The sequence below is a fragment of the Acinonyx jubatus genome, chromosome B3, assembly GCF_027475565.1.
Source record: "Acinonyx jubatus isolate Ajub_Pintada_27869175 chromosome B3, VMU_Ajub_asm_v1.0, whole genome shotgun sequence".
Classification (NCBI taxonomy): domain Eukaryota; kingdom Metazoa; phylum Chordata; class Mammalia; order Carnivora; family Felidae; genus Acinonyx; species Acinonyx jubatus.
The window spans coordinates 142,596,292-142,617,364 of NC_069386.1; the positions used below are offsets into that span (position 1 = coordinate 142,596,292).

At 50.4% G+C, this 21,073-nt stretch overlaps 2 protein-coding genes across 8 annotated transcripts in view; one reads left to right on the plus strand and one right to left on the minus strand.

The window, feature by feature from the left end:
• Positions 1-726: 726 nt before the first annotated feature.
• On the minus strand, positions 727-8,964 carry BAG5 (BAG cochaperone 5). 3 transcript variants are annotated; one of them, XM_053224992.1, is made up of 3 exons: positions 8,849-8,964; positions 7,861-8,098; positions 727-5,114 (listed from the first exon to the last, which is right to left on the minus strand). In XM_053224992.1, the coding sequence occupies exon 3, from the start codon at positions 5,085-5,087 to the stop codon at positions 3,744-3,746; it is 1,344 nt and encodes a 447-aa protein (XP_053080967.1). In that variant the 5' UTR covers positions 5,088-5,114; positions 7,861-8,098; positions 8,849-8,964; the 3' UTR covers positions 727-3,743. The 3 variants fall into 3 exon arrangements, with proteins under 3 accessions (XP_053080967.1, XP_053080966.1, XP_014928845.1); XM_053224991.1 differs by lacking the exons at positions 7,861-8,098; positions 8,849-8,964 and adding an exon at positions 7,001-7,248; XM_015073359.3 differs by lacking the exons at positions 7,861-8,098; positions 8,849-8,964 and adding an exon at positions 6,546-6,764.
• LOC128316137 (cytochrome c oxidase assembly factor 8) overlaps positions 7,307-21,073 on the plus strand; it is a 36,751-nt gene continuing 22,984 nt past the window's right edge. For 3 of the 5 annotated variants that reach the window (XM_053224997.1, XM_053224994.1, XM_053224996.1), the window contains exon 1: positions 7,308-7,495. In XM_053224997.1, coding sequence (XP_053080972.1) covers positions 7,373-7,495 — 123 coding nt within the window. In that variant the 5' untranslated portion in view covers positions 7,308-7,372. Of the gene's footprint in view, positions 7,496-21,073 lie in introns of all 5 variants that reach the window. The other 2 variants (XM_053224995.1, XM_053224993.1) reach the window with 2 other exon arrangements.

A 21,073-nucleotide genomic window follows, 5' to 3' on the forward strand; every position in this document is an offset into this window, starting at 1 on the left:
AGGCAGAGGCAGAGGATTTGTTACACGTTTCAAATTTCCCCCAAGGGTCTTTTTAACCCGTACAGCTGGTTTCTTTTCACTTCTGGGCCTGTGACGCATCTGCACGGCCGAGGACACGCCTCTGCTTCTGTCGGGACCGTCTGAAGACGCCAGCAGGTAGACGGGAGACAGCAGGGAAGTGCTCGTGGAAGGCGAGCAGCAGAGAAACCAAGCTGCCGCTTTCCTGTAACAGGCGGAGGACACGCGGGGAGGCTGCCCCGAGTGACAGGGACTTGTCCTCGCGGGAGGCAGAGCGGGGAGGCGGCCGAGGGCCCCGGAGGCCACGGCGCGATTTCGGGAGCCCCGGAAGGACCGACAGGTCAGAACTCCGAGCTCCCTCCGCAAGAGGTGAGCTTCAGTACCTCAACTCAAGCCTTTTCTCCGGGGGGAGGAGCTCCCCAGACTCTCCCCTTTCCTAGGGGAAGGTCAACTCCTGCGCGCGGGCCCCGGGGGAGCCGCTCTCCGGCGCCCACGCTTCCGGGGCATTTTACACAGGTACCCCTTCACCTGCCACAGGACCCTGGCCTGTGCTTAGTGCTGTCACCTTCTTAGGCCACTGCCACCAAACGGACTTACGGAGCCCACCTTCCCCTCGCCTGGCCCGCTCGGGCAAGACCTTTTCCTCCCCAAAGCAGGCAGTCAGTGAAGGTGAACACATCAGAACAGAACTCACACCTCAGACTCGTATCCTTTCTCCACTGCAAAGATAAGCTAGGAGATTTTTATTTCATTAATAATTAAGGGCACACTAGTATCTCAAAATACTGCATTATTTCAGACATACGGTTACAATAGTCATACAACGAATAGAGAGGGGGCAGGAACCAACACGCTGGGGTAACACATCTGTATTGTACATCAAAACCAATGGCAAATAGTTCTTCGGTTATTCTTAGAAAAATACTAGACACGTTAAAAGCTGAAAAGCTTTGCTCAAAAATAACCTGTGTGTATAGGATAAGCTTAGACTTTCAAAAACCAGATAAAAACTGGCAAAGTAAAACATGAGAAAAAGCGATGCCTCCCCCCCCCCCCCCCCCCCCCGTCTCACACACGATACCTTGTAACAGATACACCACACGCCAAGGCGTCGGTCGTCGTAGCAAAATAAAGCATCCCACTGTACTGCGGAGACTCACTACCTTTTATTTTCACAACTACTTCATTATAGGTCGGTTGACTTTAATCTAATTTGGGTAAGGACCGCCCTGGAGGCAAAGCTGTCTGCACGGGAGGTAAAGAAGGCAAACATTCCCAGCCAGTTTTTGCTTGAACATGGACTATACCGTTTAATGCAGACCCAAGGCCAAACGTTTTGAGGGGTAGGATTTACTTCCAGTACAGGTTCTCCTCACGTAAGGTCATGAAAATACAATACAATGTAACGAGCCCAGTTTATGGTTACATGCGGCAGGCCCCATTAACAGACACCACCCTGCGGGGGACAGACAGGAAGCGTAAATCCCGCGTCACCAGGGTTCCTTAAGGGAGAATAATCAGGTGTAAGGAACTGGAACAGGATGGGAGACAGGAAACGTCGTGCCTGAACACTCACTCAAGGCTGACCCGATCACCTCCGTGACCAAAATAACCCACGTGGGAAATCCACATGGCTCCACGCAAGACATCGGTGCCCTCAGACCAGTGCTCCGGGCTTAGCGACACGGGCCAGCGCCGCCAGAGCTACGGCAAACCTTGTTTGAAATGAACAGCACCGGAAGGTCCCTTTTCAAAGAACAATGGATGCTCGTGAAGGAAATGCTGACGCCAGACTTCCAAATCTGACGTTGAAACTGAAGTAGAGCCTTGCGCAGGATACGCCCAATGCGGCGGAGTCAGCCCTGATCTCCCAGCGGGGTGACTGAGACGGCACTGAATTTAAGAACTCCCAGATTTAAAAGGGCCCTAAAATTAGCGTGCAGAACAGCAGGCCTAAAAGGACTTTGGCCAAAATGAGCTGCCAGTGACCTGCACTGGGAACCCGCAGGGGCCGGGGGCGGGGTGTGCACAGGGAGGGGCTCAAGGTCCCAACACGCGAAAGCCCTGTGCACATGTGCCAGTGCCTTTGACCCCACCGCCCACTGCATCTAGAACACTTCTAGCAGGAAAGACACATCAAGGGCTTTTCATTATGGGACAAAGTGAAAATCTGTTAGGGCCACACTTATCATTTTTAGGTATTTAGGGCTAGTCCCTTATCTCCTACTCTTAACTGCTTACACAGTTACCAAATTAGTATCTCTGAGAGAAAATTACAGACTATAGGGTCCAAAAGATGTGCTCTAACAGGATTCTTCTGTGAAAAGTGGGAACAGAAAAGAGTAGTCTGTCTGTTATAATACTGGGACCGACATGTTATGGAGGCACTTCAGAACTTTGGGAAATTCTTTTGTTCCCATAGACTGGCAGCCATGAAACTGAATCCTCAGAAAGCATTGACAGAAAGACGCATGCCTTCAGCAGGAGGAAAGACACGTCCCGCGTGGACAGAACTGACTGGCTCTCGAGGGCACTAGAGAAACACCTGGGGACCAGTGACACGAGCTAAGGAGCGAGGCAGGTGCTCAGAGCTGTTTTGCGGCTTCGTCCCAGAGTGCGAGGGTGTGGGCTGCTGCGAGTAGCGAACTTCCTCAGACAAGCTGGAAACATCTGGTCCCACGCAGCTCCCGGCGGGTTCTGCTCTCAGATGCTGTATGATAGCAGCAGGTGGGTTCAGGGAGTCTGTCCATCACACGGTCTCGAACGACAGAGGCAGCCCATGCCGCACCACGTTCAGACGTGCTGGCTTAGTGTTAGCAGCCTGACATTGGTAACTAATCTCCGGTCTTCATCACCCTGCTACACGTAAGGGTGTTTCCTTTTCTCTTTCTTTTTTTTTCTAAAGGTCTCTTAACCTTACCTAAATGTTCCCATCCTTACTAATTACTACGGAAAATTATAGATTCAGGTTGTGCAAACAAGGGCAACTTGAAGGCAATTTGATGTTTGATCCCTTCTTCGATGCAGTCTCAAAGGTTTCTTTGCTACTAGCTTTCATAATTGTCTTACATTGCACACAAAAATAAGATTTTCCCCTCTAAGTGCAGAGTATGGGGGAAAATACAGACACCATTTTTCAAACAAAAAACGCTTATGAAAAGAACAGAAAATCTGAAAACAAACAAAAAAAACCCCACCCTATTAACTTGGGTTGGACCAATCAGGCCTTAGAAATTAAGGGGGGAAAAAAAAGCCTTCTGCTCTACTCAGCATAATAAAACACATCACCGTATTGCTTTTGTGTTTGGACGTTACTTCCACTTAACCAAAAATCTTCCCCCTTCTCATAATTGTTCTAGTATCGTATGAGGTTATGCCTACATGTAGATCCTGAAATGTCTGCATTTTAATGCCTGCACAACCCACTTAGAGATCACAAGAGCTGCCCAATTCCACTTTCTGATGAAAAAAAAAAGCCAAAAACCACACCACAACATACAAATAATGATCCAAATGGAAAAGTTAATGTGCTGTAATCATATTCGTTTTGCAACATCAAAAGCAGCAGAGATACCGAATAGAATTTGCTTAAATCATAAATAGCGAGATTGAAATATGCACGTATAAATTCCATTTCGGCTCCACGAACCGAAAGCTCTCTCTAAACACACAGAAGGATATATAAAGTGCAGAGCAGAACTTGCCACCGTGAGGCCTGTGGTACGTTAGTACTCCCATTCGTCGGATTTCAGGTCGAGATAGCTGAGGATGTTCTGGGCGAGCTTCACCGCCTGCTTCCTGGCAGCTTTGCACTGCTCTTCCCCTTGAGGGTCCACGGCGTCCAGGGCGAGCAGCTGCTTGGTGAGCAGCTCTTCCAGACGGATGTAGTTTTTGTCCGTTCGGTTCCCATCAAATGAAAGAACCTCTCCCTGGATCTCGGACAAGTTTCCCAGGATGTCCCAGACCGCTTTATGGGACGGGTGCTCCTCGGAAGCGAAGGACCTCCTCTTCTCCAGGGCCTCCTTCAAGTCGATGTAAGTGATGAGGGTCTGCACCTCGATCACTGCTCTTCTCCGAGCCTCCCGGATGCAAGGGTTTTTCTCCAGACTTACCTCGTCCAGCTGTCCGATCAGCCCCTGCAATTCTGTTTTGGAGCTCAGGTACAATTCAGGAGGATTCTGTGCTCGAAGGAACTCGTTTTTTATTTCTCTCATTCTCTTGAGGACCTTTTCTATCTTTAAGATGGAATGATTCTGTCCCAGGTCAAATGCGTAGGTGCTATCTGCTTCCTCTTCTAAATCCAAATATTTCAGTAACTGGTTGATATCTTCCACCACCTCCCGGCGGTAATTTCGGATCTCCGTCCGCCCGCACACATCCAGAGCGTCCAGATCCGCGATCAGCCCCGAGAGCACACAAGATAAGTGCCTGCAGGTCTCATTATTGTTCACTCCCATCAGCAGTGCAATCAGAGTGCCCCTGGCCTTGTTCACCTCACACATCACAGAGTTAATTTTGGCAACCGAAGGATGCGCGTCCTCGGAGAGCGGCAGGGAAGGCTGCCTTTTCGTGCAGTCTTCGATAATCTCTTGCACCGCACAGATTTTGGTTAAAGTGTGATACCTTGCTTTGCGCAGGGAGATCTTCCCCCCGGTCTTGACGTGTGTCAGCCTCAGAATGATGTCTTGGATGCCTTCTTCAAATTCATCGGTTACACAGTTGCCCCCACTGTAAAAGGGCACAATCTTCTCTTTCACCAGGGACTGGGCTTCTTGAAAAATGTTCTGTATCTCGATCCGGTGTGGGTGGTTTGCATTCTGCTCTAACTCTTTGAGAAGACGCTCTGTCTCTTGTGCTGCCCTCTTCCTCGCTTGCTGAATGTCTCCTTTTCCTTCAGTATCTACAGAGTCTATTTCAAAAAGCTGTTTTGTTAAAATCCTCTCCAGTTTCTTGTAATTCTTGTCATCCGACAGACCACTGAAGCCAATTACTTGCTGTTCTATACTTTTCACTTCCTTTTGGATTTCCTGAAGCCTACTGATGGATGGATGTTGATTTCCCATATCCATACTTTGCTGTGTTCAGTTTTAGAAGCACTAAAAAATGACAAGAATGACAAATTACACAAAGCCTCTTCAGAACGGTGACTGTATATTTATCCTGAGATTCTCATTTAAAAAAATATATTTAAGAAAAAGGGCCCGGGGCCCCTGCATGGCTCAGTCAGTTGAGTGTCCGAACTTCGGTTCAGGCCATGAGCTCATGGTTCGTGGGTTCGAGCCCCGCATCAGGCTCTGTGCTGACAGCTCAGAGCCTGAGCCCGCTTCGGATTCTGGGTCTCCCTCTCTCCCTGCCCCTCCCCCTATTGTGCATAATCTCTCTCAAAAATAAGCATTGGGGAAAAAAAAAGGCCCGTCATTGCTGTGATCCAAACAACAATCATACTCAAGTGCAGAAAGAGTGACTAATCCACCTTCCTGAAAATCACCTACACACAGCAGAGATTAAGAACGGCTTACTGCAGTGTGGACGGAGTTGGAGCTCTGTGCCTGTGAATTTCGAGTTTCCTCAACTGTCAGAGAGCAGCCCATGTCTTTATACCAACAGAATGAAATCAACTATCAGCTTAGAAACAGCACAAGTATCTTAGGTATTAACGTTGGAACCTGGCTGATGGCAACAGCAGGCACCTTTGGGGGATGTAAAACAGTGGCCTCTTATCTTTTTACCTTCACATGGGAACAGTGCCATCTAAGCACCCACCTGACCAAAGAGCTATGCTTAGTTTCCAGAAAAAGGTAATTAAATAAAACAAATACCACTGCATCCCAATCGCCACCAAAAGTCCCCACTTCTGGGGCGCCTGGGTGGCGCAGTCGGTTAAGCTCCGACTTCAGCCAGGTCACGATCTCGCGGTCCGGGAGTTCGAGCCCCGCGTCAGGCTCTGGGCTGATGGCTCAGAGCCTGGAGCTTGTTTCCGATTCTGTGTCTCCCTCTCTCTCTGCCCCTCCCCCGTTCATGCTCTGTCTGTCCCAAAAATAAATAAACGTTGGAAAAAAAAAAAAAAAAGTCCCCACTTCTACCGTTCCTCGCCATCCTTCACGCACGTGTACAAAGTTACCCCGTTTCTCCCCGCACCCTTCTAGCACCTCGCAAACCTTCCCTGCAGAAGTAGAAAATTGCCCGGAGAGGGACAGGTGACTGGTACCGTGTTAAAAGCACCACGCTGGGCTTTGGAGGGCTAGTACCTCCCCAGCCCCGGTCACGTTCGCCACCCCCTCCCCCAAACATGTGACAGCTAGGAGCAATTCGTTCATTAGCCTCCCATCAAGAGTCGAGAATGGCTTAACGCATTTCCCCCCAAGCTCTCGGGTCTCCATCACGGCTCAATGGGAGAGTGGGTCATCAATTGAAACCGACCCCCTGTGGGTGTCCCGGCCAGGAACATGCCTCTGGAGCCCCACGAAGGGCGGGCTGCCCGGCTTCTTCCTCTCCGCCCCCCTCGCCCTTCTCTGCCAGCACTTTACCCAGAAGAGTCTAAGCTGGTTTGGTCTTGGCTTCCCGAGGTGAGATGGCGAGGTGGAAGGTCAGCCCTTTACGGGGTGCGGCACGGGAGCTGAGCCCCTGGCTGCATCCCTCTCACCCCAGCCGGCTAGGTCTGAACCGGGCGGCCGGTGAAGGGGCCGGCGGTGGCGCGGCAGCTACTGGCCGCAGCGGCCGCTACGGGCGTCTCGCCCGGGCCCCCAACGCGCCCGCCGGCCCTGACCTCACAATGGCCAGCGCGGGGAGGGGGCGGCCGCTCTGGGCCGGGGCCGCGGAGCCCCCGGGCGGGAGGCGAGCGAGCCGGCCCGCGTCGGACGCGAGGACGGCGCGGCGCCGAGGCCCGGCCGGCCGGGCCGGAGGGGGGGTCGCGCCGGAGCGGGGGTCGCGCCGGGGCCGGGGTCGCCCACGGGCCCGCCAGCCGCCGCCGCGCCGCGCTCACCTGTGCCGCCCGCGCCATCGCGCACTCCGCCGCCGACGCCCAGCGACCCCGCCGCTCCCGCGGTCGCCGGCCCGCGGCCCCGCCCCGGGGCCGAACAGCCCCCGCCCTGGGAAAACGTCCTCCGGCGCCGCGCCGCGCCCGGGCCGCGCCGGCCGCTATCGCCTGGCACAACAGCCCGGAACTGCCGCGGCCCAAGAGCGGCCGCCGGCGCCCTGCGCCCCCGCCGGGTGCACCCCGCGGCCGGTGCCACGCTGGGAAAGCGCACCGTCGGCCGCGCCGCTCCCTCCCGCCGGCTTTGCGACCGTGCCGTAACGCAGCCGCTCGCGCCGGCGCGACTCTGCCGTGCGCCGCGGCAGCCGGGGGACGCGGGCGATGGCCGCCTTGCGGCCCCGTAGGAGGGCTCTGGTCTCTCCGCTCTGCCGCGCCTTCTCTGGACCAGGCTGTCAGCTCGCTCCCGAGCGAGCTGGGGAGCGCAGGGATACGGCGCCGAGCCGGGTAAGCGGGATTCCTGCAGAGGGTGGGCCGGGACGGGGGACCGCAGGTGGCGACACACCCAGGCGGCGCTCCTCAGGGACACCTGTGGGTCCCGCACCCCTTTGTGCCGGGCTGCGGCGTCAGCTCTCCGGGAGCCGGGTCCTCGAGCCCGTCCGGGCCTGGCGCGGAGCAGCGCCCGCGGCCCGCGGGGGACAGGGGCGTGGCGAGTGGGGAGTCCCCGGCGCGAGGGGCCCCCAAGTGCCCTGCGTCAACTCCCTTGGTCTCTAGGAACTGAGGGTGTCGCTGTCACGCCGGGGACTGTTGGTGGTCGGAACTTTTGCTAATTCGTACCTCCGAGTCAGCTGTAGCGAGTTTGTTACACGTACCTTATTTCTTCCCGAAGGTTGTTCTTTCTTAAACAGCTCTTGATGTGCACAGCATGTTTTTGTTTTGTTTTGTTTTCGGTCTGTGTTTTGGCTTCGTCAAGATTATTAGTCCTTTTCTTCAAGCTATGGCACACGTTATCATCGACTTTTGTGGGACTTCACGTTGAATAGTTTTTTTTGTTTGGAAGCTATTTGCATACACGCATGTTACAGGTTGAAGGTCCACAAAGATCAATATCTATAGCAACAAAGAATGACAGTTTTTATCAATTGCACTTTTTTGGGAAAGGATTTTTTTTTTTTTTTAGTCAGTGGACTTCTAAGCCTTGAGTCCACCTGTCACAAGAAAATGTCGTCTAACTGTGGAATGCGCTGCAGTTAAAATATTTAAACAAAGCATACAAATACTAACACTTCCTTTTGCCAACAGGCTAAGGAGGGGACCTGGAAAGCCCGGGATAAAAGAGCCAGTAAAGAATTCCAAAATGAGCCTGCCTGTAAATTTTCATTTATTTTAGCCTGTTGCCCGTTAGCATTCTTTTATAAATGCAGCTTTGAAGTTCTGCCTGGTTTATAGTTTAGCGAAGAAGTTAACAGGGCAACTGGTCACCCAGAGCCCCGGTCTCTAGCTCAGCTTCCTGTTCCAGTGGCCACAGCGGGGACTTTCATTCCTACAATATAGAAACCCACCCAGCATCTCAGTCTTTGGGCAGCAAGGTATTCAACAGGTATCTGAAAATGCTCCGGGCAGGCAAACGTAACATCAACCAACTGTCCCTAGGATGAGGACTTACCCTAGCTTATTTTGTGAACTAGGGTGCCCAAGGGGCACCTGGCTGGCTCAGTGGGTAGATCATGCGACCTTTGATCTTGGGGTTGTGAGCCCCACACTGAGTGAAGAGATTACTTAAAAATAAAATCTTAAAAAAAAACACCCAAACAAGGTTTCCTTTATTGTCACATACCCTTTTGCTGAAGTCAGTCTTACCGTGGGTCTAATCCTCAGGATGAGACCTTTCTTCCTTTTGTTGTCCAAGTGACAGTGGAGCAGGGGGCTGCTCCCCCGCTGGGCCGCCTGAACTTGCGAAGGTGTGGATTGTGATGCCGACAAGGGGATAAGCTGCCTGTGAGTCAGACCTGGCCCTGCTCTCCTGCGGAAACTGCTGCTGTGTTTTTGTAGGACGTGCGCCCCATTGTGCTAGATCTTGCACAGAACTTACAGGATCAGTTTTTACTTCAGGGCGATTTGTGTTTCCTGTTTGGGCGTATCTCCCTGTGCTCGCTGAGTACATGGCTGGCTCTGTCCAGGTAGTTCAATTCCTGCTGCACAGAGAGATTGTTGTCTTTCAGACTTTGATTTTAAATATTAGACCTTTTTTTTTTTTTTTAATGGTTACTTATTTTTGAGAGAGAGAGTGCGAGCGCAAGTGGGACAGGAGCAGAGAGAGAGGGAGACACAGAAACCAAAGCAGGCTCCAGGCTCTGAGCTGTCAGCACAGAGCCTGACATGGGGCTCAAACCCACGAACTGTGAGATCATGACCTGACCCGAAATCTGGCGCTTAACCAACTGAGCCACCCAGCGCCCCGCCCCATAGATATTAGGTCTTCTTAAAAGTAACAGGTCGTGAACCTTCTGTTTTCTTTATTTAAATAGATATATCTTAATCCTGTATGTCTAGTTCACACAACATATTTTTTATTAAGTTTTTAATTTTAATTTCAGTATAACATACACTATTATATTAGTTTCAGGTGTACGATACGGTGATTCAACACTTCCTTACATCACCCGGTGCTCATCCCAACAGGTGCCCTCCTTCATCCCCGTCTCCCCCCCCCCCACCTCCTCTCTGGTGACCATCGATTCTCTACAGTTGAGTCTGTTTCTTAGTTTTTCTCTCTCTCTTTTTTTTCATTTGCTTATTTGTTTTGTTTCTTAAATTCCATATATGAGTGAATCATATGGTATTTGTCCTTCTCTGACTTATTCACTTAGCATTATACTTTCTGGATCCATCAAAGTTGTTGCAAATGGCAAGCTTTCATTCTTTTTTTATGGCTGAATATTCCATTGTATACGTGTATCCCTTCGATTTAGTGTTTTTGTATTTTTTGGATGAATACCCAGTGGTGTGATTACTGGACCATGGGGTAGTCCTATTTTTAATGTTTGAGGAACCTCTGTATTGTTGTCCAGAGTGGCTATACCAGTTTGCATTCCTACCAACGGTGTAGGAAGGTTCCCCTTTCTCCACATCCTCACTACATATTTTTCTTTAATTCTTTGTTCCTCACTTGAGTTCAGGAAAGCTGCTTTAGGACCTACATGATTTATTCCCATCTGCTGTCTCTGGTACCACTTTTTCTTCCAAACCCAACTGAAAAAGTCAGCTAGGACTCTTGATTTCAACTCAGGTCATGATCTCATGGTTTGAGAGATCGAGCCCTGCATCAGGCTCTGCACTGACAGTGGGGAGCCTGCTTGGGATTCTCTCTCCCTCTCTCGCTCTCTGCCCCTCCCCCCTCAAAATAAAAAAAAAAAGTCAGCTCTAAAATTAAGTGTATTCTAGGCACTTAACACCTGTTTATTCCTTGTCTCTGTAGTTTACATCATCGGCTCCTAAAAGTGTTTGCACATTTGGAATCATCTGGAAGACTTTAAAAAATACCACCCCCTCTCCCCACCCCCTGAGATTCTGAGGTGATTGGTCTGGGATGTGGCCCTGGGCACCAGGATCTTTAATTATTTATTGGTTTGTCTAGTTTCCCCTGCCCAGGTTTATTGAAGTATAGCATCAGGATTTTTATCAGGGGGAGTCTAAAAATGAGCTCACAAGGGGTGCCTGGGTAGCTCAGTCGGTTAAGTGGCCGACTTCGGCTCAGGTCATGATTTCACGGTCTGTGAGTTCGAGCCCCGTGTCAGGCTCTGTGCTGACAGCTCAGAGCCTGGAGCCTGTTTCAGAATCTGTGTCTCCCTCTCTCTCTGACCCTCCCCCATTCATGCTCTGTCTCTCTCTGTCTCTAAAATAAATAAACGTTAAAAAAAATAAAAATGAGCTCACAAGTTAGAGAAGCAGTGGTTACATTATACACATTACTGTTTGCTTGTAGTCCTGGGACGCCGGGTTGGCTCAGCAGGTTAAGAGTCCAAATTCAGCTCAGGTCACGATCTAGCTGTTGCGAGTTCGAGCCCCGTGTCAGCCTCTGTGCTGACAACTGGCAGCCTGGAGCCTGCTTCAGATTCTGTCTCTCTCTGTCTCTCTGCTCTTCACATGCTCATGCTCTGTCTCGCTCTCTTTCTCTCAAAAATAAGTAAACATTAAAAATGTATAAAGTAGACTATTTGCTTGTAGTCCTGGATTCATCAACACAGCACTAGTTTGCATTAACCAAGTGTTTGCACACGCTGGTCTGTGAACTTTGCCTGTTTTCCTCTTTGCACGGTTCTGTGAAGTAGGTGCTTTTACCCTCCCCGTTGTACAGACCAGAAAACTTCAGTGCAATAAGATGGAAACATTTCCTCAAGATCACAGCGCTTGCTCATAAAGAATATCTATATTATAGTTCCTGTATCTAGAGGATAGTGAATTAACATTTTTCTTCTAGTAACTTTTGGATCAAAAATAAATAAATAAATAAATAAAAAGCCCAAACAGGCCCTCAGCAGGAGAGGTAATATTTACAGATAAATAGTGGGAGTCCTGATCCCATATTTTGCTTAGATTTTCATTAAAGAGAATGATTTTCAACAGTCCCCTCCCTTCAAATGTAGCTTCAGAGTAAACACATGAGGGAAGTTAAATGCTAGACAAATGAGAAAGTGGTGAGTGGTCTAATCAGAGGATTTTATTTATTTATTTATTTTTAAACAAACTTAAATTTTTTTTTTTTTTTTTAGAGAGTGCACTTGCCCATGAGCAGGGGACAGGGGCAGAGAGAGAGAAAGAGAGAGAGAGAGAGAGAGAGAGAGAGAGAGAGAGAGAATCTTAAGCAGGCTCCACACTCAGCACAGATCCTGATGCAGAGCCCAGCACAGGGCTTGATCCCAAAATCAAGAATTGGATGCTCAACTGACTAAGCCACCCAGGCAGCCTCATCAGAGGGTTTTAAAATAAGCATGGATATTTCTAGTATTTAAAAGGCTTTCAATAAATTAGTTGGAAGAAAATTAAAGCTGGGGCAGAGGACTTTAAACAGCCCAGGGCCTGGCTGTGACTGGCCTGGTGTTACCCAGCAGAGTCAGGGTTGAAAGGGGCCTTTCTCACTCTCTGCCTCCTGTTCAGATGTCCCCACACGCTGTTTCTTCATGGAGTGAAACAGTTACAGGGTTTCCCCTTGTTCTGTTCATGTGGAGAAATACATTCCTTTATTTTCTATTTTTGTTATTTATGGGAAATGTTAAACTTGCAAAAACAGAAGAGTGTAAAGAATGCTGTGTGTCCAGTACCCTGCTTCTACCCCTGTCTGCTTGGGGGTGTTTATTTCATCTTTACCCATCCATTCCCGGCTCCCAGATTACTTTGTGGCAAATATCAGATTTCACATTTCATTTGTGGAGCGCCTCGGTGGCTCAGGGTTAAGCGTCTGACTTCAGCTCTGACTTCAGCTCGGGTCATGATCTCACGGTTCTTGAATTCGAGCCCCGTGTCAGGCTCTGTGCTGACAGCTCGGAGCCTGGAGCCTGCTTCTGATTCTGTGTGTGTGTGTGTGTGTGTGTGTGTGTGAGTCTCTCTCTCTTTCTCTCTCTGCCCCTCTGCCGCTCATGCTGTGTCTCTCAAAAGTTAAAAAAAAGGAACATTTCATTTGTAATATTTCCTAAGTATCTTTTTTTTTTTTAATGTTTTGAGAGGGGAGGCGGGGCAGACAGAGAGAGGGAGAAAGAGAATCCCAAGCAGGCCCCACGCCCAGCGTGGATCTGGACGCAGGGCTCAGTCACAACTGTGAGATGGTGACCTGAGCCAAAATCAAGAGATGGACGTTTAACCGACTGAGCCACCCAGGCGCCCCAAAGTTCATATTTTTTTTAACTTTTTTTTTTAATGCTTACTATTTTTTAGAGTTCAAAAGTTCGTATCTTTTACAGTTACATATGGGGGCGTCTGGGTTGCTCCAGTCCGTTAAGCATCCGACTCTTGATGTCAGCTCAGGTCATGATCTCATGGTTCATGGGTTTGAGCCCCGTGTTGGGCTCTGTGCTAACACTGCCGACCTGCTTGGGCTTCTCTCTGTGTCCCTCCTCTGCTCATTCTCTCTCTCTCCCTGTCCCTCTCAAAATAAGTAAACTTGAAAAAAAAAAGAAAGAAATAGGGGCACCTGGGTGGCTCAGTCGGTTGAGCGGCTGACTTCAGCTCGGGTTATGGTCTCACAGTTCATGAGTTCAAGCCCTGCGTCAGGCTCTGTGCTGACAGCTCAGAGCCTGGAGCCTGCTTCAGATTCTGTCTCTGTGTCTCTCTGCCCCTCACCTGCTCGTGCTCTGCCTCTCAAAAATAAATGTGCTAAAAAAAATTAAAAAAAAGAGATATGAACTTTAAAAAATATATATAAACATAATAACTAAAATACAACTTCAGCAAATGTTCAGCGTTCAGTTTTTTTTTTTTTAGATTTCTTCAATTATCGTAGAAATGTTTTTTGCTTTTTTTTGTTTTGTGTTGCTTTTACAGTTTTCTTGTATCAGGATGCACATTAGGGCTACAGATTGTGATTTATTGACATTCTTTTGGTTACCTTTTAATCTATAGGTTTTGACTCCGTCCCCTTCCTTTTTTCAAAGTAGTTTATGCGGGAGGAGGGGAAGGATGTGTCCTTTTGAATTTTCCACAAACTGTGTTTTGCTGTTGCTTTCCCAGGGCGTAATGTACCATGTTCCTCCGATCTGTGTGTCTCCTGTAAATTGACAGCTGCAGTCTAGAGCCTTGACCACATCCAGATTTGACTTTGTTTTTGAGAAGACTAACTTCGTTGGGGGATTGTGTTCCTCTATCAGGATTGGCTGATTTCTGATGTGAAGCCAACGTTTCACTCCCAGTATAAACCCTGTTTAGTCCTTTAGGTACTGCTGAATACGGAATGCTGATGTGTCTACGTCTGTCTAGAATGGGAGGCTGGGATCCCAACCCTCCGGAAGGAAGACTTTCGGTTCCCAGCCCCGAAGTGTCAGGACTACAGACCTTCAGGGACGCCACGTTTTGCCAGCATCTGTTCCTCTCATCGTTGCCCACCGGTTTCCCCAGTGGTGTAGTGTGACGCCTTCGCTCAGGAGCTTCGTGTTCTGTGCAGGCACTTCCGGGAAGGAGGGCCTAGGGGAAAGTCTTTGGTTCCAAATCCTGGCTCCTCGTGGGGAGGTGGGCCCGGGACTGTGCCGGGAGAGCCCAGGAGCCTGCTGTAAGCGGGAAGGGGTGGAGAAGGAGGCCGGGCCTGCAGCGCTGGAGGAGGAGAAGCCCCCCACGGGGCTGCCTGGCTGGCAGTTTACATAGAAAGAGGAAAAACGGGAGGGGTTGTTCCCTCCCAGACACGGTGACGAACGCTCAGTGTGACAAGTACGTACACGCACGTTCCTTTTCTTGTCCTGGCTGCGCGCCAGCAGAGCTGGTGGGTTCTAGCCTGCGCGGCCCCCGCCTCCTGTCCCGCCCGAGACAGCCACTCCACTGTGAGGAAGCCGTGCATTCCATGCTGCTGCTGTGACAGCCGCAAATTACGGTAATTATTCTAACCTCAAAGGGAGTCTTCCTTTTACAGAAGGACTTTTTCCTCCCCCAAGCTCCTTCTCCTCCCTTTTAAATAGCAGTTCTGGGGTGAACAAAAACAGAACATATATTTACCGGGGAGCGCAGAAGAGCTAACTCTGCTACAGTTAAGATAAAATCTCTCAAATTATAGTGGAAAACTGAGGGTGGTTGAGAGAGCTGGTTGACAGAGTTCACCTGTAAAGCCGATGATTTAGGCAATAGCGAGGTGACACATGAGGAGGGGTCACTGAACACTCCTGGCGCCTCCTGGCGCTTCTTCATGTGTGGGTAGCTCGGAAAAGCCGTGAGTTGTTGGGGTGACTGCTTTAACGCTTCCTGATAAGGAACCTGTAAGAAGATGCCACTGGGGTACAGTTCTGGAGGGTGGTGAGCCGGTGGAACACTGCGGGGGTGACCCCTGCCCTTTTGTCCCCTTGCTGCTGTCCTTCAGCGTCCTCGGTCGGCTTGGGGGAGGGGAGGGGTCCCCATCTTGGGATGCAAGTCCGTGGGGCGAGCCTGGGCCAGCTGCCTGTTGCCACTCACTGGGTCCCTGTGTGTGAATCACCTTTAGTTTCTAAGACTGAAGGCTTTGGGGCAGAAGTCCAGGAATATTTGTGGAAAGGTAGGGTTTTAAAAAAATGCTTTTTTTGGAAAACAAAAGGAAAATGTAGAGATCATATATTGTTTTTAGAAGGATGGATGAGAGGGGCGCCTGGGGCTCCGTCGGTTAAGTGTCGGACTCTTGATTTCAGCTCCGGTCATGATCTCGCAGTACGTGAGTTCACGCCCCGTGTTGGGCTCTGCACTGTCAGTAAGGGACTCTCTCCCTGTCTCTCTGCCCCTCCCCTGCTCGCTCGCTCGCTCGCTCGCTCTAAATACATACATACATAAAGGATGAAAGGTTGAAGATCTACACACTGCAACCCTGGAACGATTGTTCAGTGTGGTGTCCAGTCGTATTTGACGACGACAAGTGGCAGTTTCAGGTCTTAGGTAAGCAGATGAGGGCGTCTTTCTGCCAGCGGGGCCCTGTCGCTATGGCACAGGAAGGAGGAATTCAGTCCCTTTTGTGGACCAGCCGGCCCTTCGCTTGGAACTTTCCACCTTGGCTGTGCCTCTTCTGGTCCAGCTTTGCGTGAGAGAGATGCTTCGGAAGTGCCAGACAGAAGTCACCGTGATCAAATGTGAGGACGTGTGAGTCTGCGAGAAGCGGACGCAGGACAAAGTGAACACCTCGGTAGGTGCCGCAGCTGTGGCCACGCGGACATGACCGCTGTGTCTAGGACCTGTCCCCTCTCCCTCCTGGCCAGCCGGCCAGCCTGGCTTCCCACTTTGCCGCAGCTCGGCCCGGCCACCTACACCAGCTCCTCCCAGTCTCCCACTGTGCTCCAGCTTCCTGCAGAACCGCCCGTGAGGCGCGCCGCTCTGACCGCACAGACCGGAAAACCTGGAAACTCGGCGGGATCTAGCAGTGACGGACCCTCGAGAACAGTCTTGACAGCCGATGGTGTTTGGCTCGCTCACAACTTCTGAAAGTTCTGGCACCAGTTCATCAATAATGGCCATAACTAGCTTGTCAGGTGTCCTTCCGGCAGAAAGTTCAAGGGCTTTTTGTCGTTGAAGTGCATTTCTTGCATAAGCAGAGAGTCAACAGGAAAGATTAAGACTGGGAAGAACAGGGGCGCCTGGGTGGCTCGGTCGGCCAAGCGTCCGACTTCAGCTCAGGTCACGATCTCGCGGTCCGTGAGCTCGAGCCCCACGCCGGGCTCTGTGCTGACCGCTCAGAACCTGCAGCCTGTTTCAGACTCTGTGTCTCCCTCTCTCTCTGCCCCTCCTCTGTTCATGCTCTGTCTCTCTCTGTCTCAAAAATAAAGAAACGTTAAAAAAAAAAATTTTAAGACTGGGAAGAACATTCCTCCAACAAGCGCAGTCCTGCCTCCTGGGGCTCGAAGGCTCCTGGGAGAAGCAGACGTGCCAGTGCTGTGAGGAGCCTCGGGAGCCCGCAGAGAGGTGCCCTTGTCTGTGAAGATGAGGGGGGAGCCCGCGGAGAGGTGCCCTCGAACCCGGGGCCGTGAACATGAGGAGGGAGCACGGAGGAGAAAACACGCAGGCGGAGGAAGGACAGAAGCCAGCTGGCGTGGCATTAAAGGAGCCTCCTGTGGGTGGAGGAAAAGGAGAGATTGGGGCCCCAGCAGGCCCGGGCTGCCAGACCACAGGAAGAAGGGGTTAGGTTCTCTCCTGAGGGTAATGATAATCACCGAGGAAGATTTTACATTTTACGGGAAGGGGCGGCACAGTTCGGTCAGGGGTGTGGGAGACACTGCTTCGCAGCAGGGGTGGGTATGGAGACAGAGTAGGTGGGGAGGGAGTAGGCGGGGAGGGGGCAGCCTGGAGGCGGTGGCGCTGCTCAGACCAGCCCATCAGGAGTTGCCACGGGGCCAGAGACCTCACCATGGCGGAGGCGGGCACGCCTGTGTGTGTGTGTGTGTGCGTGTGTGTGTGGTGTGTGTGTGGTGGGGGGAGGTTGCTGCAGCCACCCGAGCCGAGTCCTTCAGGTCCTGGCAGGGGGGTGCCAGAGTCCGGTGGCCAGAATTCTGCGAAGCTTATTCCTTCAGCCACAGAGAAGGCTTCTCAAAGGACAGGGTGTGACTCTTTTTAATTCTGATCGCTGCGGGCCCTCGCCTTTGCTGCTGTGAGAAAAAGGGCTGTAAGTAAAAGTATTGGCAGTGATCACGAAATAAGTTAACTTGAAACAGGTGGAAAGTTTGCATTCCAGTGGCTTCCTCCTCCAGAAGTCTGAAGGTGATAAGAACGGTCAAGTACAGGAGGAAGCAGCAGGGCCTGCCAACAGACACGCTCGGAAAATGAGGCGGACGGGACAGAGCTCTTGTGGCAAACGCTGCCTGCAGGGAGTCTTAGAAATGTTTTCTTTAAAAACGTTCTTATGTTTTTCTCATACACACACTTACGTTCGCTTGCTTCTAGAAGACGTTATAGGAAACCTTTTCATCATGTTGATAGCTTTGGAAGTTCTATTTGGTTTCATCTGTTTTCTCATACATACTGGTAGAAAAGCGAAACCACCTTGGGTGCTTAAACCATTGAAGCTGTTGCTCTCTACAGGGTGCCGAAGGGTGACGGCGTGGGCCGCTCTGGGCCGCTCTGGTGTGAGGCACTCGGGAAACATGCCAACAGGGTGGTCTTCCCTCCTTGCCTTCCTTGCCTTCCGAGAGAGGCCCAGAGGAAGCTTCTGGAGAGGCGCCACCCCCACCCCCAGGAGGAAAGAAGCATTCTCACCACCAGGAATGAAGGAAATCTACAGGAACAAACCTTGATTAAAGTAGTTCCTGCCCTCCTCTGGTCTCCATATATTTCTGTTCCTTTCCACAGCTGATGCTTCTAGTGCAGCCTAGTGTATCAGCACCGGGCTGCTGCTTGGGTCCTCATTTCCCTGTGGGGCCCATGCCTGCATGACCCCTGGGGCTTTCCTCTGTGGATGTGTCTCCCGTGGATTTACCCCGCAGGTCCAGCTGCAGACCCCAGGGTGGGGCGGGGGGGGGGGATGCTTGGCCTCACCTACGGCTCAAAACTATAAATACTTAAGCTACGTTTTGACCACCATTTCCAGAGAACATCTGTAATAACTTGGTTAAAGTGGTGTGGAACATGTTATGAACCCTTTTGAAAAGCAGTAGGGAATTGAGGTGACTGGGTCAGTGCATTCGTGATGGGGTCTGCAGTGAGGAGTGTGGCCTGGTGTGTCCCAGCTAGCACTGACGTCCTGCAGTGAAGAGAGCTGCTTCCTACGTTGTTAAGTTTTTATTTATTTTTGAGAGAGAGCGTGTGCCGCCCCCCCCGCCCCCCCGCCTGCCACCATGTGCAGGGGAAGTCCAGAGAGAATCCCAAGCAGGCTCGATGCTGGGCTTGATCTCACGAACCCGTGAGATCATGACCTGAGCCCAAATCAAGAGTCGGACACTTAACCGATCGAGGCACCCAGATGCCCTGCTACATTTTCAGGAAGTTTGCTAATAAACAGCTATTACTAAAAATTATATACTAAAATAAATTATATTAAAGATAATACATATTTAGACTTTCACATGTGTTTTATTATAGTTTACAATCATCTCTGCTTTTGAGGTTATTTACGACTATTGTACCTACGTGGTAGAAAAACCACATAATGGTATACTGCTTGAAATTGTCCACAGTGGAAGGATTTGCACCATGGAAATTGGCAAATGTGCTAAATCAGGACTTGAGTTACTGTTTTGTTGATTGTCTTGACTTAGGGAGGCAAAGGAGAAGATGTTAGTAACAGAAGTTAAATTAACAAGTGTATCTTGTCTGTTGCCATTACCTCGTGGATAGCCCCAAGTTGAGGAAACATTCTTCTAGTATTCAAAAGCAAAGAAATTACTCCTGTCTTTGACAAATAGGGCTTGTTTCACTTTTCTCCTGTCCTCGCTACCAAGTAGCCTTTGTGTCTGAAGGACACTAACGAGTCACTTGCAGCCATGGGCTGGCTAGTGATACAAGGTTGTGGCAGAAATCTGAGAAGGAGCCACAGTGAGACAGCACTTGGTGCCCACTAGAGTGGCTACAATGAGGACAAGACGCGCGGTGACAAATGCTCAGCAGGGAAACTGGAACCCCGCGCCCTGCCGGAGGGAGTGTCACCTGGTGTAGCTGCCGTGGGAAGCCGCGTGGTGGCTTCTCCGAAGGTTAAACATAGAGTTACCATGTGACCCTGCCATCCTGCTCCTGTGTGTACCCCCGAGAGAATTGAAAACAGATGTCCACACAAAAATCTGTACACCAGTGTTCACAGCAACACAATTCATAGCAGCCAAAAAGTGGAAACAATCCAGATGCATTCAGCTGACGAACAGATACAAAATGTGTTATGGCCACGCTGGGAAATACCGAAATACCTTTTGGTTCAGCCTTCAGCCGTAACAAGGAATGAAGTTCTGACACGTGCTACCATGTGGATGAACCTTGGAAACATGTTATGTGAATGTCAGTCACAAAAGAGTACATACTGTGATCTTCCGTTTACACAAAATGTCCACAGCAAGCACATCCACAGAGGCAGAAATAGAACAGTGGTAGTGGGGACTGGGGGACAATGCGGAGTGACTGCTCATGAAGACAGCTTTCTCTTTGGGGTGGTGACAGTGTGCTGGAATTGGTAATGGTTGCACATCTCTGGGAGCATGCTGAAAACACGGAATTGTACGCTTCAGTGGGGTTAATTTCACAGTACGTGAATTATTTTTCTCTAAAGCCGTTGTCAAAACAATGAAAGCAGTTTGTAAGAATCGGTTGGCTGCGTGGGGTTTATCAGGAAGGGTGTGTGTCATGTTTCATTACTGTTTGTAAAGTGCACTGCACACCCTTGCACTTGTATACCTCCCTCAGCCATATTAATCAGGGACTGTGCGCTGCCCGGGGTGGCTCATGGATCCCTCACCACTGCATGCTTCTCCCTGTGCCTCCGCCTTGCACCCTCCCCCGGTGACAGCAGAGAAAGGCTCCTGTCCTCCCTGCCCCCACAGTGTGCTCGCACGCCCCCCCCCCCCCGCCCCGCCACAGCAGGCCTGGGGGTCCCTCCCCCCACTCCTCTGGAGCCTCCGATATGTTGCTTGAACTTGAGGAAGCATTCCATGTTGTGATAGTAATTGTCACCATGTTTTTTGTTTTTTTACTTTTCAAAGAGAAAGAGAAAGCATGAGCGGGGGAGGGGCAGACAGAAAGGGAGAAAAGATTGGAAGCAGGCTCTGCACTGTCCACGCAGAGCCCAACGCGGGGCTCGAACCCACTGAGCCACCCAAGGACCCCAGCACCACAGCTTTCACTCATTACAACTCCTTTTCGGTGATGGTGCACTTCCTGTCCATGGTTTTATTTTTTCACTCAAATGTTGTAACTTCTTTTACCTAATGTGTCAAGTCTTTAACAGTTTGAATTTATTTGTTAAAGTTTATTTGTTTTGTGGGGGAGGAGCAGAGAGAAAGGAAGAGCGAGAGAGTCCCAAGCAGACTCCGTGCTAAGTGTCAGCAGAGAGCCGGACGCGAGGCTCAAACCCACCAACCGCGAGATCATGACCTGAGCCAAAGTTGGAGGCTCAACAGAGCCATCCAGGCGCCCCTAAAGATTCTTTTCTAGAAACAGTTTGAAAGTCTGAGGAAATCCCAATATACTTTCCAACCTGTCCTGCTCATTCACTTATTCTAGACTCAAGATGGTTTTCTAAATGGTAAGCATTCTGAAGCTGAGGTGAACACACCAGATTTTTAATAAACTGTTACAGGTGCCAGTGTTGTCCTGAAGGAGGAGCTATAACGTAACTCCAAAACCGCCTGTGGAGAACACAGGTCAAGGAAAAGGCTTTTTGCATGAATAGCTGTGCCTGTGTATTTTACAGTAGAACTTGGCCTTCCAAATTCACAGGAGGATTTCAGAGCTCTTGTAACC

Excerpts from the sequence above, each read along its gene's own strand:
- BAG5 (XM_053224992.1), bottom strand. The coding sequence starts at position 5,087 with ATGGATATGGGAAATCAACATCCATCCATCAGTAGGCTTCAGGAAATC.